This window comes from Chlamydotis macqueenii, chromosome Z, assembly GCF_036417535.1.
Source record: "Chlamydotis macqueenii isolate bChlMac1 chromosome Z, bChlMac1.mat, whole genome shotgun sequence".
Classification (NCBI taxonomy): domain Eukaryota; kingdom Metazoa; phylum Chordata; class Aves; order Otidiformes; family Otididae; genus Chlamydotis; species Chlamydotis macqueenii.
The window spans coordinates 11,097,956-11,115,135 of NC_141593.1; the positions used below are offsets into that span (position 1 = coordinate 11,097,956).

The following is a 17,180-nucleotide window of genomic DNA, read 5'->3' on the forward strand; positions in this document are numbered from 1 at the left end:
AATGTGGTTCATTTAATTAATTATGACTTTAATAATCTACTGGCCCAAAACTTTCAAAGCGTGAAAACAGAAAAATCAGCAAGGTTTAAAGCAGTCCATTCTGGAGCCTACTACCAGTTCAGAAAAGCACACGGGCAAAACTTTCATTTGTGTGCTGATAGTGACATACATGTCTCTTTGTAAGACACAGTTGTTTGCCATGCACTTTTGCAAGCACAGGTGGGAGTAAGTGGGTCAGCATAATTGGTATCCCATTGACTGTAAGAAAGGATACTGCAAAACCCATCCAAGGCACCGCCAAATGTGCTGCTAATTAAGAACTATTGCCTATCATCATAATAAATTATAATATCCCTATCCTTCTGAAATAGCTGTTACAAAACAACTATTAGGTCAGAAAATTACAGACTTTATTCAGATACTGCTTTAATATTATTTTTCAGTGTTTCTGGAAGAGCCATGCAAGAAGTTTACTGTTCCACTGATGAGAGGGAGAAAAGAACAACTTTGTCAAAGGGATCAAAGACTTCAGAAATGAACTTCTACTCTTCCTCCTATTGTTTCCTTCACCTTGTTACTGACAGTGAAGACTGAGCACCCATTAGATGTGCCTTCTTGTCAGACCTTTGAAGTGTGAAAGTGGCTCCCATCACATCCCTAATACTTCCTTTAATTGCAATGCGGATACATAGGCAAACAACTCAAGAAAGATACATTTGCAGGACAAGGGGGCAACTTAAAACTATTTTTGCAGAATTAAAAGAAGCTGGTTATGTTTAAGTTAGAATCTATAAAGCAACAGAAAAGAAACAAAAGGGAGCAACCTCAGTGGATGCTAAATGGATCAATCTCATTTACCATAAGCTATTAATCCATCTATCTAAGCCTGTGTTTTCTTGCTCAGTGTAAGCTGTAACTGCTGTCAGCCTTCCCTAGCTCTCAGTGTTTGTTCGCAGCCTGGTATCAGCTCCCTTTTTCTGACACTTACTTTTCATCTGAGTCTGGTTCACATGACAGCCACATGTTGGTCTAAGCTGTCACAAGATACAAGAAGTTTGGGCAAAGGATTGACCAATGACAAGTGGCCAGATCCCTATCCTAGCAGCAGCATGGGATTACACCATCCTTTAATAATCATCAGACTATGACACCAGACATCTATTTTCAGGCAGAATGAACAACCCTCTCCAGCAAGGTGACTATTTCTCTCCAGAATAGTTCAACTGATTTTTGCAAGAAGTATGCTAATAGAGCGTTTAATATACACAAAGATAAATATTTTTCCAGCTCCAGTTTCAGAGTCTCCACACTGTCTCCTACCATCCAAACCCAGCAGGTTCTGCTAGTGATCTCCTGTTTACCTGAATCCATATTGATTCATTGGTGGGTCCTGGAGCAGTCAGATTTTCTAGATCCCCTGTTCTGTCATACTGAAATATCGTGCCTGCCACTTTGTATTCACCATTCCACTGGATGATAAAGCCTCCATTCAGGTAATATTTTTCTGGGTCTTTGCTTCGCACAGCAAGGAAATTTCCTGCTTCTGCAACTTCCACAACTTTGATTCCCCTTGCACCTTTTGGAATCAGCCCAATATCAACATATCCTAAGAGACAAGAAAGGTTTGTGGAGGTGAATAACAAATACGTCATTGCATTTTGCTTATGTTTAAAACTACTAAAGTATCAGCTTTGCTTGAAAATATACTATCACAGAGCCTGTATTTCAGTCAGTTGCAACACAGGTGGTTCCTCAGTTCTCATCACACACTGCAAGAAATAAATTTCAAAACCCACATACCGTTCAACTTTCTTGTGAAATAAGTTTAACACCTTTGCTTACTCATGCACATGAATGAGATAAACCACAGTGGTCATACTAAGCGATCTTCAGTATCAACACTGTCTGCCTACCAGAAGTACTTATATGCTGTACAACAACCTGCTATTGTAAATAAGTTCCTCAAAGTCTTCAACACCTGATTTTTCTTTGCAGCTCTTTTGTAGGGTGATAAATATTTGTTCTAATGTAATATGTTCATTATGGTACAAAAAGAATCTGTTTACTTCAGGATCTTAATAATTGTATTAGTAACACATAATTTTTATATATATATAAAATATATATATACATTGATTAATGTTCATGAGGGATGATTTTCTGGATGTCACCTTTTGAAAGTTTCATGGACTGACTGTGGAAATCCAAACTTTTCCGTCTTTCTAAGTGAAGAGAATAACAAAATCCAGAGGATTAGTGAGTAACCTCTATTATAGGAAACAAGGAGTCTAGATCTATTATAAGTAACCAAGGTCTAACGATTCCCTGATGTGTTCTATTCACTCAGTGCAGAGGAGGCATGTTACAAACACAGTGTGTGATCGTGTAACTAAAGGTTCAATTAGAAGGCATACTCACAACTGGGCCAAATTAACACAGCACGGAAAAATCTTAGTTGTGTCATGTCCCGACAGCCTGGCTTTGCAACATTGGTGTCCTTTTCCAGGAGGTTTTTTCGGATGTAATTAGAATAACATTTGTCGAAAACACAAAGTATTACATCAATAAAACATAATTTTCTTTGTGTTGTAACATAAAAACAGGTATCCTCTCAAGTTTTTGCATAATTATTTTTGTCTGAAGCATCTGCTGTTGCTCATGAACCTGATTTTAACTGTATTGCAACTGTCTGGTGATAGATGTTACCATTTGGTCAATGTATGACACTCCCTTCTCCCTGGCCCTCCCTTTTTTGTCTAGCTAAACTACCTCCTGATTTCCCAGAATCTAACACTAATTCCCAATGAATATTATCTGCTCTTGAAAGCAAAACTAATCAGCAGTAAGCTTTTGAGTTTGTCACTCAACATAATAAAATTTTGTTTAAAATGATTGTGGATGGTGTTTACATAATTGTTCCTGGTTATATGGTTTCATCTGATAAGGTTCTATATATCTGAGATTCAGTAACAGTGAAAATGTCAGCTGTCTAACCTACACGCTGTGCTCATTAAGTCCTGGAGCATCCACATTGCGGGTGCTACCACACACCCGTGAAATGACAACTCTCAGATACTATTAATCTTTCCCTTTTTAATTAAAATTAAATCTATATGCTCCTACCAAGAATGAAAGTACAACATGAATAAATTCACGCAACCCTTACTGCAGGCACAGCTCTACCAGGACTGAAGAGCTAATTTCTCTTTTCCCATTGCTATGAGACAGGAGTAATTTCACTCAGGTAACTAGCACAATACTGCAGATCAGATAATAATCAGATCTGGCTATTTCTCCTTATCATAACAGCTCTCATCGTGCTCTCCAGTTTGTTGTATCTGCAAGCTTCTCTCTCTTAAAAATGCATGTTCCTGAGGCACAGTCTTCCTCCAAGGCTCTAGGCATTACCACAAGAATATCACATAGAAAACAGCACAGGTTCGTGGTGGCATATCTGGTTTGCAAGTCAAGTTATAGTTGAATACATCTTTCCCACCCTTGGAATGGAGGGAGCACTGCAGTTTGTCATGGTAATGGGAAAAAAAATTATATCTCAGAGACAGTCTCCCAGGTGAGGACCCAGGAGACCTTCCAGTCTCTCAGATCAACACTTGCATCATGGTTATGTCCAGACACCATCTTGGGGCTAGGTCCAGGCATGCACCAGATCTGTCAGCACTTTAGCTCCGTGAAAAGGAAACATGTGTAGCAAGGATACCAAGGCACATGTCGATTCAGTCCCAGCCGAGTTGGTCAGGAAATAACAGGACCAGGATAAACTCCAAGTTAGGGTGCATACAGCCACAGTTTCCTTGTTTGACCATCCCTTTGCTAAAATTTAGCCCTTTGCAGGAGTGACTTACACTTAATCTTGCCTTCTGACTGGCAGAGTAAGACACCTCCACCCCTACTGTAGAATCCCTCATTTCCTGATTTTCACACCTTTAAATACATTGTTCCCTCACTATTCAAAGCTGGAAAACTCATTTCCTCCAAAGCACACAAAAGGGCAAAGACAGGATAACTACCCATCCTTCTGACCACCACATTTTTCCTAGTCACTCCTTCCAAGGCAAATCCCTGTGTGATCCTCACAGCCTCTTCCCCCTTTTTGTTATTTATTTACTCTACAGTCCCTGCACTTGCCAAAGGCCTAAACCCCTGTCACTTGTGCCTCAGTCTTTCTCCTGCCCCAACACTTCTCCTCATCCAGCAGCACAATTTATTGTCCTTCCAAAAGAGTTTGCATCACTTCGCAAATGTTCTGCTGTTCACTCCTTTGTGATCACCACAACAACAGGAATAAGAACAGAGATTTCCACTTTTAAATACTCTACTTCAAAATAAAGGCAGGTATCTTCTACCTTAGCAACAGGATAGCTTGTGACTTCTTTGCCTATGCCTAGACCTCACATTTCAACACCCAGCCCATGTTGCAACCTTTCTGCTGTAAGCCAAGGCAACTTAAATGATTTTCAAACAAACCTCCTGAAAACGAGGTGCAGACCAGGTACTTGTTAATATTAATGTGGACAGCTGAGACCATTTGTGGCCATCTGATTTCTTTTCCATCATGAAACTCCAATGGAATCTATTACACAAATGATGCTGTCATTCCTGCAGCTGTGTTGGGAGCCCCTGGGCCCCATTTTGCAACCCCAGGAAAGACAAAGAATTTTAAAGAAAATCCAAGTAATAACAGAGAATTAAAAACTTTTCTTTCTGAACATGAGGTGGTAAGACTTCAGATAAAACTGATTACCCTGTTCTGAAGTGAAAGGCTGAATTAATAAAACTCCTTCATAGCATTTCATTAGTCTGACTGGGTAACTTAGTCAACTTGCAGACAGAATACACACTGCTGCAAGCACCAGACCCAAGAAAGGCCCTGCTGTCCTGCTGGACACGGCCATAAATCTGTAACCGCAAGACGGAACACCACAGTACCCATCAGAGACAACAAGAAGCCAGATACCATAAAAAAAACCATGTTTCTGTTCTCAGTTTAACACCTGTGAACGTCACTGAGACCCACATGTTGTGGGTCTGCCTTTCCCCATACTTTTCTTTATTTTGTCTCCAATGGAGTCAATGTCTGTAGAAGGCAAAGAATCTGCAGAATCAATCAATTTTTTATTGAATCTAAAGGAAATGACGAAATCATTTTACTTAACCCTCAGTATCCCTCTGCAGTATTTGTCAGTGAGGCTTATTGAATCTTGTGGCAAGAAAAAGCCAAGTGAAGATAAAACAGAAAATTAATTTAAATTAAATAAGAGGCACTTATCCGCCCATGTATTACAGTACTGGACCTTTTCAGTAAAACTGTTTTATTTGAAAATAAACTTCACATCATCTGCAGCCTTGTAAAACCCATGCAGAGTCAAAGGCATAGTGAATTTTAGAGTAGCAGAAGCGAAAGATCAGAGGCTGGAGGATTACTGTGGTATTGGAGGAGAGGGAGCTCTAGATTTTCCTTTGTAAGTCTCACACACATATACCACCTGCACTGCTGCATGGTTGTAGCATCTTCACAGTTCACTCGTGGGATATGGAGCACAGGAAAGCAAAACCAAGTATACAGTACAGAGAAAAACCTGAAATATTGAAAGTGTTTTCCCCCCACATTTTGGAAAATCTTACCAAACCAGCTCTACATTACTAGCACAAATCATATTTGTGCAAATCTCCAGCTCACTGCCATGGCTGTCCTTCAGTTTTAGTCTTCCACTCCCTCTTCTAGACTTTTTGGCTCCCATTCATCCCACACAAGGTAAATTAAAGCCTGAATGTCTCACTGCTGTCAGTGAAGAAAGGCTCAGTCCCCCGAGTGCCGATTCAGACCACCTTAACCCTGCAGGAAGTTACCCTTCTCCCCTTTCAAGCCAGAGGCATCCCAGAGAATATTTTAGAGTGACCAGAAGTGCAAAGTTCTGCATGGAGAAGAGGTGACATACAGTCACCAGAGCCAATGGTATCAGATTTAGAAATGAATCCCCAAACCACTCACTCCAGAACTTTCTTGGTGCTTTATGTTGTCCAGAAATTGGTCCAGATTTTCCAAAGTGGTAAATTACATTCATTTTGTAAACACAGTTGCTATTTTGGGTTTTATTATTATCTGTGTAACTTGCGTAGGACCTGTTGGTCTCTGACATAATTTTTACTAGACAAGGTGACCTTCAAAAGCACAGACCACAGATCTTTTCTGGCAGAAGTATGAGTCACTGTGAGACATGCATTTACAATTTACTATGCAGATTGATCACTCAGGTTGTGATGACAAGCGCTTGATCCTTTTTATATAGAGAAATTACTTCACCAACTGATGAGTTTAAAAAAAGAATCTCATTTTACCAAATCCTTCACTTTGATTAAACATCATCTTCACTGTACGACATGCAGAGCCGTCTCCCAGGCAAACTCCACACTGGTCTTCAGTTGCATTGGAATTTATCTCATAATCACAGCCAACAGTCTAGAAGGAAAAATTGTTTCAGAATAAACGTGGCCTGCAAAAAACAAACAAACAAGTAACAACCACCACCATGTCATGAAATATATAGTAGTGACCAGGTACTTGAGACGGAAATGTGCCACCCAACATCTAGGATTGGCCTATACATCTAGTATTTGTGTCTGCTTTCTTATGTCGTAGAAGCATCCATGGATTCCCAGAAATACAATGCAGTAACTACCAGAACTGAAACCTCCATGTCAGCTTTTTGTGGCCATCGGATAGTGCAAAAACTCTGCTGCAGTCAAATTCCCTGGCAAAGAGAAACTCTTCAGCAGGCATGAAGTTTTATACCCGTGACAGCTGCTTCTCCAGCTTGCCAGCATGGGTGAATGGATAAAGTTCTGGTAAAGACTGATTTTCCAGTTCATGCTTGCTACAGGGAGAAAATGAGAGGAAAAAAAAAATTATTTATACTGAGTCAGGACAAAACTTCTTCCTTACCCAAACCAAAAATTCTATGCACTAATACCTTTAAGCTTCAACAAAATCTTAATTTGGTTTTGCGATGTTCTTTACATCTCTTTAAAAACTCGTAAAGTTGCAGAACACAATCTAATGTCCAACACTTAATGGTTGTTAATAATATTCAACATATTGGGAGACCTATGATTTAGATGAGTAGCCTTAAGTCTGGTGCTATGTAAAGTTTTTCTCAGCTGATTTTCACAAAATAAGCTTTCAGGTGCAATACCTGCCAACTTCTAACACCCTCTTGATGTATGAAAATCTGGATATCCTCTCTTTTGACTCTGATCTTATTTTACCTTCAGTACATCAGCAGCTACTGTAATCTTCTGTAAGCTTCTGACAGGAAAATCCATCTAGTAGATTAATTTAGGTATAGAGGCTCCTGCATTCTCTAATATTTTTCCACCATTTTCAGCTCAGGAAACACCTGAACTTTTCCTCTATGCAGCACTGATTTAATGAATAGCTAGAGAAGCTGCAAAAATGGAAGCAAGGAAAGGCCTCCAGTTACAAACGGCGTTAAACCATGTCACTTGCATTTTTGCAGAGGGTTCAAAGAAGACTTATCTATCACTTAATGCCAACACCTAGCTAGCACCTTTGATGCTTGCTCTGAAAAACAATGGCCATGCCAAAAGGCTCTGCAGCAGCCTCAGCTTCTCTCTCCTTTCAGTGAAGGCTACTTTGAAAAAAGGGAAAGTTTCGTAATGTATTCCACACAGACACATCTCAGCACCAAAGACCACATTTATGAGCAGTACAGAATGTTACAGAGATAAGCACACTGTTAAGAATGTGACTACTTTTTTGCCTCCAGGTCTGTAGCTATTTGACCAAAGATGGATTTAATGAAGTATTCAAAGTACACAGAGGCCACTGTGATAAGTGCAAGATGTTTCCTTATCTTGCCAAGAGTTCAGATCTGACTCTTCACCTGCTATCTACAGACTGACTGCAGTTTATATTTAAGACTTCCTAAGATTTTAAAGAGGTAGGTATGTAGCTATTTTTTTAAGAGATGCATTCTGCAGGATATTTATTGTACCAGCAGTACATTTGTTAATAATTTACAAACAATTAGCAAAGTCATTGCTATCAGGTTCATAATTAGGCCAGAGGAGTAATCAGCCTCTCTGAAGAGTCCTGAAAGTTTAAGTTGATATTCTATTCTATGCACAGTTACTATTAAACAAAAAGTTGGGGAAAATACGGAAATGGAACCCTTGCACTTCATGTTCTGCTATTATAAATGTGTTTTGGAGCTTCTCTTTTGAACTTCTAAAAAAACAATTACTTATCTTTAAATTGTGTCATTTTTGCCCAATTAGCATTTTCTGGTGGAAAACACATGTTCTTGAAAAGGTTTCTTCTGTCCATCTTTATTTACTGCTCATGTTTGTTTGAGTGGTTGTGTCCAGAAATAATTTATCTAGTTCAGGCTGTCAGTCAGACATTCTGAAATGAACATCACTGAGTATATTTGTGAGTACTGCGTAGTGTAAAAATCCCCAAACGCTGAACAAACTAGTCCTGAACCACCGCACTGGCACTAGCAAATGAATCTGGTGGCAGCACCATGGTATCATCACTTTCCTACCTCTGGGGTGCCAATTAGTGTCTCTGCATAGGCCGTACTCTGTATCAGCTCTGTCAGAATCAACTCAGATCTTCCCCACTTGGAGATACATTTCCTTTAGCAACACATCCATGGCATCAAGACATGACATTGCTATGACATGAAGGGAATCCCTTTGTTCCTTCCAGTTATAATCACAGAAGCTTGTATTTTGTTTTTCCTCTGATATTTGAAACAGTTTGTATCTGATCAGGCATCGCAGTCTTACCTATATATGTGGCAAGGTCGGGTGCAGGGATGCCCAAGAATGAGGCACTGCAGACAACTGTGTCAGGGCAGGCAATTTACTGTGTCACAGTAAATAAAGCCTTCATTTTATTCTCAAGCTCTGAGGTGCTGTGAGTGGTGCAATCACCTTCATACCTAGCAACAGGGCCTCATCTCACAAGGCCATTAATGACCATCACAAAGTGTATATTCACATGCGTCAGAATAAACAACTCCAGCAGTCATTCATTCTAAATACATTTACATGAACTTTAATTTCCAGGCCATGTTTTACTTTCCCACTCCAGAGAATATCACATTATTTCTGCCATCCATTAGATTAATGTATAGTTGCTTCCTCCTCCCTTTTACTTGCTTTCCTCATTCTTCTGATTCTTCTAGATACACAGTAGGCATATTTTCTAAAACTGCCTTAAATAATGTGCCTCATATTTCTGCCAAGTTGCCATTAAAAGGGTTCTGGAGACTAAAGACACATTGTAAAACAAGAAAAAAATCAGCAGCAGTTAGGCTCTGATTCTTTTGCATACATCCTTGTGCACCGTCTGGCAATGAAACATGCTGTGCTACAGCAGCCGCTGTGTGCCACAGCATGCGCAGCGCAAACCAGCATCCCTCCATGTAGCCCATCACCATTGTCCCATTCATCAAGAGCCTTTTTGACACACCTGAGACTAGCTTTCCTTCTGGTCCCAGCACACAGTGCGGAGGCAGAATAACAACCTGAATTGCCTGGCTGCATTACAGGAAGGAGAAACAATTTATTTCCTGCTGCTCAGGTACTAAAACGAAAACAGCAAGCGATACTACCCTTTAGCCACTTCCAGAGTGAGAAACTTTTGAGTCAGATTGACAGTGGGGGGCAGATACAAAAAGTCCTTGCTGTCACTGAAGGGTATGGTCTGGGTGTACAGCATGAATATCAAAGTTCCATGGATGCTACATTGTGCTTTGAAGTTCTTCCTTCCGTTTGTCTCCCTGACTGGTGTCATGACATTGCGCTGAATGGGGAAAAATGTGTCCTGATGTGCCTACTTCTCTTACAATTTGTCTAGACAGGTCTGAATCAATGTCCTGCCAGTCTAGCAGTGGGAGGAGGAGACAGAACCACAGCGAGAGGCAGTAAAGCTACTACAAAAAATCTGATATGTAATCTGCTTTTCAGCAATAGGAAAAAAAAAACGTTTTCCTCCCCAGTACTACACAGCTGTGTAATTCTCCAATACAATGTTAGTCTCTCAAGATAACAATTGTGAATTATCACAGAGAACAGTTCACATTTAACCAGACTCCTCAGTCATGTACATATCAGTGCTCAACAAACATATTCAGATGGCAGTACCTTTCCTTATTAACATTGGAGGAGCAACTGATTGCTCTAGTAAGAATTGAGTGCACTTGTGATGTATCATTTGAAACACAGGAAAATATGATATGTGCTTTAAAGATCTTCTAAATAAAGGAGAAAAGTGACACTCAAAGGATGAGTGCAGAGGAATATGGCTAAATAGGAAACTAGGCATGGTTTATCATAGTAATTGTAGATTAAATTACTGACAGATCTTGTTGACTCCCTCTACTCAAAACTGTTTATAAGTTAGACATCACGACAGGAGGGAGTATAAGGCGGCACCTGAAGGAAGGTCAGGCTACGCACAAGTACAGTAAAAGGACTAAGGAGACTGCATGTCTCATCTCCTTATTAGCACCACCTGGAACAAAACATGTTTTCAACTGCAGGCAGGGAGCTTTGAGATCCCCCTTTACAGGCACTGGTTCCAGCACTGAGTGATTTAACAGCATTACACATGCACACAGAACTCCTCTTCTGTGTAAGGACAAAGCTGAGAGAGGATCCAGCTGTTTTATATGCCAGGCCCACAAACGAGTTAACAAGTCTAGCCTATCTTTGAATTGATGAGGCAAGTTCTAGAGGAATACCATTTTAACAACACCTCATGGTAAGGCTTCCTTCTGCACTGAGGCATAGGCAGCACTTCCAAAAAATCAGGACCCATATATTGGGCAAATTGCAAGGAACAAGTGAATCAGTGCTAGTGGCTGTCCTTACTTACTTCCCACTTGAAGATGCACATTATGGCTTTGCCAAGGTGGCTCTGAAAGCATCCAGTATACCTCAGGTATCTAAAACGAGGCATCTTAATCCACATTTAGCCATCAAGTTAAGACCAATTCCTCTGATTGCTCTGAACAAAACCATGGCAAACTGCAAAATCAGATTGAAATCAGTTGAATTTAGGAGACTAAATTCTTGGTTTAACCTTTGTATCTTGTTTTGACATATCGACTAGCAAGACTTTGAACTTGGTTGTTAAAAAACAGCTACTCTGCATACCAAACACATGTGAGTGATATGGACAGTGGATCTAATGTACAACATCTCACCATTTTAATTTTTTGCTCAATTTCAGACCTAACTGAAGTGTTATTTTAGTACTTAGAACAAATGTGAAGTGTTTTTGTGAGATACAGTACTGAAAACCAGAACAGTGTTTTAATAGGCATCGCCACAAATGTTTGGGAACTCCTTTTTCACATCATTAGCAACATGTTGCTACTGGAGTACAAGAATGATGTACCAGACTAACTATATTAAACACATTTCCAGATTTACTCACTGTGACCTGTAATGTATGTATTGTGTTTAACTAGCTGGACTAAAATATTAGTGAATTACATGAAGATACTTGAAAAAGCTTCTCCTCAAATTGGGTATCTATTCCAGACAAAAGCACACTGTCATTCAGAAATGTGAGCTATTTGGGTTGCTTATTCATCATCTGGTCTCCTTTGAGGCAGCTGTAGGATTATATTGTTCACATGGTGATTCTGACTCCAATTAAATCTGTTTGTCAGAAGATGTGAAGCAGTAGTCAACATGCGAAATCCTGACAAAATTGTATTTATGATAGCACCAGCACCTTGGAGGAAATTTTTAGAAAGTCTTTGAGTCCCCAGAACTATAGAACACTGAAGTATACCTAGTATCTACAAACTGCAATTAGAATTACCTTTCTTTCATCTCTGATCTATCACTTGTGAGAATTAAGTTTTGCTGTTTCTAAAATAGGTATAAATTTCAACTGTCACAGGCAAGGTTCAATACAGAAAGCATATGGAAACTAAAATTAACCGTAGTGATAGCAGTACATTTTGGCTGGTAAGCAGAAAATTAAAGTGTAACATCACAAAAACAGCCTTCTGAGTTTAGCACTTGGCCTCTTCCAAATGCACGTCAAAAGTACTGATGTGATATGCAACATTTACACACTAAACATTTCAATGTGCTAAAGATGTATTTCCATACGGCTTGAACTGCTCAAGGCCAGGTCAGGTCTTTCCCTGTCACAGTTAAAAGACCCATTCTGGCTCTCAGCGAAGTCAAGCAGACTCTCTTCACTGTGAATGTGAGCAGGGTTTTGGTAGCTACCTTTCACAAATCGCATGACCTGCAAGGAAAGCTTAAAACAGATCTTTTATTGGTGCTCTCTTGAGGCACTGGCATTCTACTAAAATAGAAAGTCTTCAGGAGAGGGTATACCAATCACCTATTAAAAATGTGGAGTTTACATCACTAGAGGTCTTTAAGAAAAGAATGTAGAAAATGTCAAAAAAGATACATGGTTCTGTAAAGGGATGAAACAGATGACTTCTTGCAGTCCCTTCTGGTTATTACTGAACCACATACTCCGTGTTTGCCTGTTATCTCACCGCACAGCATTATTCAATTTACTGTTGTAAACTAAAATAGTTTTTACTGCCCTCAAGTGCAAATGTCTGATTCTATTACAAGTCAGTTCAAACTGTTACATAATGCGTAATGTTAAACTGCATTTTCATAATAAAACCACAGAAAGTGGTGACATTGATTACAACGCTAAAGCTACAATCCTTTGTGAAAGTATCTCATCAGAAAGAAACATATGTTCTTAAGATGTTTTAAATATTATAATAGAGGAGTTAAAAGGTACAAAAAGTAATTAGCACTCAGTCTGATGGATTCATTAAAAAGGATGGAAACGACTCTCATGTCTACTTGGAAAAGCTGTTTCTATAAACTTGTTTCTGTGATCATTAAAAATGTGATAAAATGGAGTACTTAGCCTCGATCTTCAAAAAAAATTTGTTAGACATTTTTCCATAACTTTATAAAATAAAATTGTAGAGAAAGAAACATGCAAACATACCCAATACCTTACACATGCCATTAATACAGATATCTCGGCTGTGCCTTCCTTCAAAGCAAGGAGTACCATCAGTGACCGCATCAAGCATCTTCTCTGAAAAATGGCCATCTATTGGGCGACAGTGGAGCTCACAGGGGCTTGCTGAAAGGAAAATAAACATACTTCCTCAGAAAATACTTCAGTGGGACATTGAACTGCAATGCTCGGGGAATGACAATGTGTCACTACACCATCCACTCACTTTCCCTGGTGCTAGACAGAAATGGCCTCATTAGAAGCAGTTAGCAGAGATAGAGTCATATTGCTAACAGAGCGACACAGGCCGGATACATGCCACTTGTGGACTTCTAGGAAACAGCTGGAGGCTGGTGCCTTCACGCCTCCATGCTCTCTATTAACAACCAGCTGGCTGAGCCGAACAGTAATGGGGCCATCAGCTGTGATGGAGAAAGGGATGGAAAACCAGCAAAACCAACTGTTATTAGTGAGGAGACAGAAGGAAACTGGGGGTGAGATTGCCAAGGACACTGACAAGCAACAGTTTTCCATCAGCTGATGACTGAGTGATTTCAGAGATAATTTATAACTACTCATCCCTGCTGCCGGCCTCTCTGAGAGAGCAGTCAAATAGCTGCTTCTAATCTGTATGTCAGTAGAGCATCACATCACTGCTTCATTCATTCAGCTGGTACTTAATAAATTATTTCAAACAGTAGATTTTTTTTCTGCTTGGCAATTTATGAAATGAGGATAATACTAGTGGGTCTGACAGACCCAGGCTGTTCCTGGATAGATGTGCATGGAAGCAACAGAGCAGAGAAAAGCTGTAGAAAAAGCAATCTCTGGGTTTCTGAAACAAGATATTCTACAATGGATCAGACTTTGTCTATTCCATTTTACGGAGTAAGAAAAGCCAAACGCACACTGCCCTGCCTCATAGACACACGCACATAGCCAAACGCACACTGCCCTTGGGAATGGGACACTTTGAAACTCAGGCTTGTGAGAGTCAAAGGATACAAGTTTGGTGAATAAGTTGTGTACATGGAAGACGAGTTAGAACTGAAACTAGAGTGAAAAAAAAAAGACCGATACAATCCCTGCCCTTGTATCACTCTCTGGAAACCCTCCAGTAGAGCCAGAACCATCTGACCAAAAAAGCAATCACCCACTGTCATACTGAGGAGGGACAGCAACAGAGGACCTGTCTTCTGGTTTTCATCTATTCCAAGATCCCAGTGTAGGCAGGTGCTAAAGCAATGTGTTCATGCTCAGCAAGCTGAAATGCTTTGCTGAGCAAAGTAGTGGGCCTTAAAACCACCAGTCAGTAGGGACTTCAAGGCATCACTATTGAGGCATTTTAATAAAATCTCCCTCCGTGCTGCAGAGGTGCCTCTGCTGAGTGAGTTTCATCCTGTGTCTGACACAGGCAACAAAAGCTGCTTCCTTGGTCTCACAGGGATGCAGGGTAACGATAAATCTTCTACATTCTGGCTAATTAATTTCTTTCTCTTTCTTCCTCCTCTTCCTCCTTTGTTGACCTGGCTTGTCTCATAGAAAGAACTGTGTTTAAAATTAGAGGAATTTCTTGTAATGAAGGAAATTCCAACTTTTGGTAATGCAAAGAAACCAAGTAATTTCCTACAAAAGGTTTTATTCTTTTGAAGGGGGAAATTAGCTTTCATTGCTCTGGTTTGTACAGTACCAACATACACGCAGTGCCACACAGTACACAAAACTGACAGCAGCTCCTGCCTCCAAGGTGCTTGCAGCTTAAGGACTGAGTCCTACGTACCTGAGCTTTAACACTATAAATCTCATTCACATAAACACGATCTTTGCAGAACTACGATCCAAAAAATTTTAAAAAGAGACAATAAAGGAAATACAAAACCTTAATGAGGAGTTCTGTGTTTTCCCTCTTGTCAGTATAGATAAAATGGCATCTTAGGACTGACAACAATGTGGTGCTTGTGGCTTCTCAAGCAAAGATGCCTTCATAAAGGGTAACAGACCAATCAGATGCAGAGGACACACATGGACCGAGGTTATTGAACAAGGTGATATGAGTCATGCTCAAGAATATCGATGGAGATGGAGCTACAAAAGAGTCTCAGACAAGAACATAAAGTTTGTAATCCTTAACAGCCCTCAGCATCTCTGTGAACACTGCCAGCCATAATATCCATCAGTTGTTCAGATGAGAGGTGTCGTGATAAACGATGTAAGTAATTTTACTTCTTTCTGGTCATGTGGCTTATCTGATCTGTGCTCTAAATTTTGTCTTACCTACCTTACCTTCTCAATGCACCACTTTTTAAATACAAAGCACAACACCCTTATGGAAAGGAGAATCTCAGAATTCCAGTTAGTCTGTCACCTGCTCAGAATTGATCTGACAGACACAGACTTTGCAGAAAGCCATTTCAGCTTCTACGTCGCTTGCTATGAAATATGTAGACCAGCAGATATATCTGTACCTTCTACCTAGACGTGTGTTGCCACAGCAAGCAAGATGGTATCCAACTTCATTTCAGAAATCACTGAGCAAGAAAAAGCAGGCAGTGCTGACTGCTGACATATTCCTGTTTTAACTATGATGCTCTAAGTATAGAGCTCAGAAAAAGTTTGCAGAGAAAGATAACTCCCTTACTAAGCCAAAATAAAAAGTAAAAATAAATAACAAGCAAACTTTCAGACTTGCAAAGGTTCATGATTCAAAGAAAGGCTTTCTAGGCATGAAAGTTTTCCTGGTTTTCCTAATTATCATAACTGATCTAAAATTACATCCCATCTGTACCCACAAATTTTGTATTACTTTTCTTCCCATTAGTTTTCTACTGAGCCCCACTGGAAATAGGAGGATATTGCTTCCTCCCTGCAAACTCAATTCTATCTAATATTTATACTCTTGCCACCATTCTTCAAGTTATGTTGATATTTCATCTGCACAAAAGGCTAGTTAGGGCACCACTGAGGAAATTATCCTAGCACCATGTTAGCCATTCATTTTCTAAAATTATTTACTTATCTAACATTATTATTTTTTTACAGCTGAGCTCAGGGATCTGACAAAAGATCAGGGTTCCATTATTCTACAACTGTAAATAAACCATACCAGAATCAGCCAATGTCCTCCAAAAGTCTAACATTTCAAATACAAAACAGATGCAGACCTAGAAAGTACTTTCATCTCCTATTTTCAGATAGAGAACTGACACACAAGAAAACTAAATACATTTTGCAAAATGATATAAGAACTTGAAAGCGAAGACTGTCATTGAATTCAGGTCTTTGAAATCTTATTTCAGCCCTGAAAATCTAAAAAGATTAAACTAAGATCAATATCAGCACTACAGTTGCTCAGAAGGATCTCAGTAAAGCAGCTGGATTAGCTTCAGTTACTTCAGCAAATCTGATTAATTCATTATGAAACTTTAACAAAAAGGTTGTAATCTTTGTAACTTTTAGGCCAAAACACATAGAAATTCTTGCTATCCAGGATATGCATGAAATACTAGATCCAATCTGCGAACACTCAGTAATGACCATGTTCACACAATCCTTGTTCAGAAAAAGCAAACTGAATTCCCATTTAAACAGAGTTAATTTCTGCCTGCATAAAGCCTACAGGATTTTACCCATCCTTTCACATCAAAGTTGGATCAAAGCCACTTAGACTGCTCCTGCTTAGATTGTATTTATATCTACAATGATAATATTTATTCTTCAAACTGCTCTAATATTTAACCACCCATACGGCAATGAAGACTTCTTAATGAGTAACCAAAAGTTCCCTCATGCTGTTTTGGCTGTTTCTGCTTGTCCTGCATTTCATGGACATGAAGAACTGCTGGATCTGTCTTTCTCTGGGGATTCCTGTACTGCTTGAGTGGAGGGGATGGGAAGCTCCAGTATGAAGGAAGCAACAGAAAACTTGATGCCAAATCCAAGTTTGAAAACAGAAGAGCTACATTTAAACTGAGCTGATAAGACCACAGGGCCCTGCTTTTCAAAGTCAGTTAAGAAGGGCACAGACCTGCCTGGATCCTGACACCTTCATCCAGACCTGAGCACAACACTGCACAGAGCCATGCAGTCTTGCTAGCCTGTATCTCTA

General features: G+C 39.7%; 1 protein-coding gene across 1 annotated transcript in view; it reads right to left on the reverse strand.

Moving 5' to 3' along the window:
* The window catches only part of ADAMTS12 (ADAM metallopeptidase with thrombospondin type 1 motif 12), a 170,931-nt gene that overhangs the window by 38,712 nt on the left and 115,039 nt on the right, over positions 1-17,180 (reverse strand). Inside the window, exons 13-15 of the mRNA XM_086770225.1 lie at positions 13,068-13,201; positions 6,358-6,478; positions 1,362-1,606 (exon numbers count right to left, since the gene is read on the reverse strand). Of these exons, the coding sequence (XP_086626351.1) occupies positions 1,362-1,606; positions 6,358-6,478; positions 13,068-13,201 (500 nt within the window). The remainder of the gene's footprint in view (positions 1-1,361; positions 1,607-6,357; positions 6,479-13,067; positions 13,202-17,180) is intronic.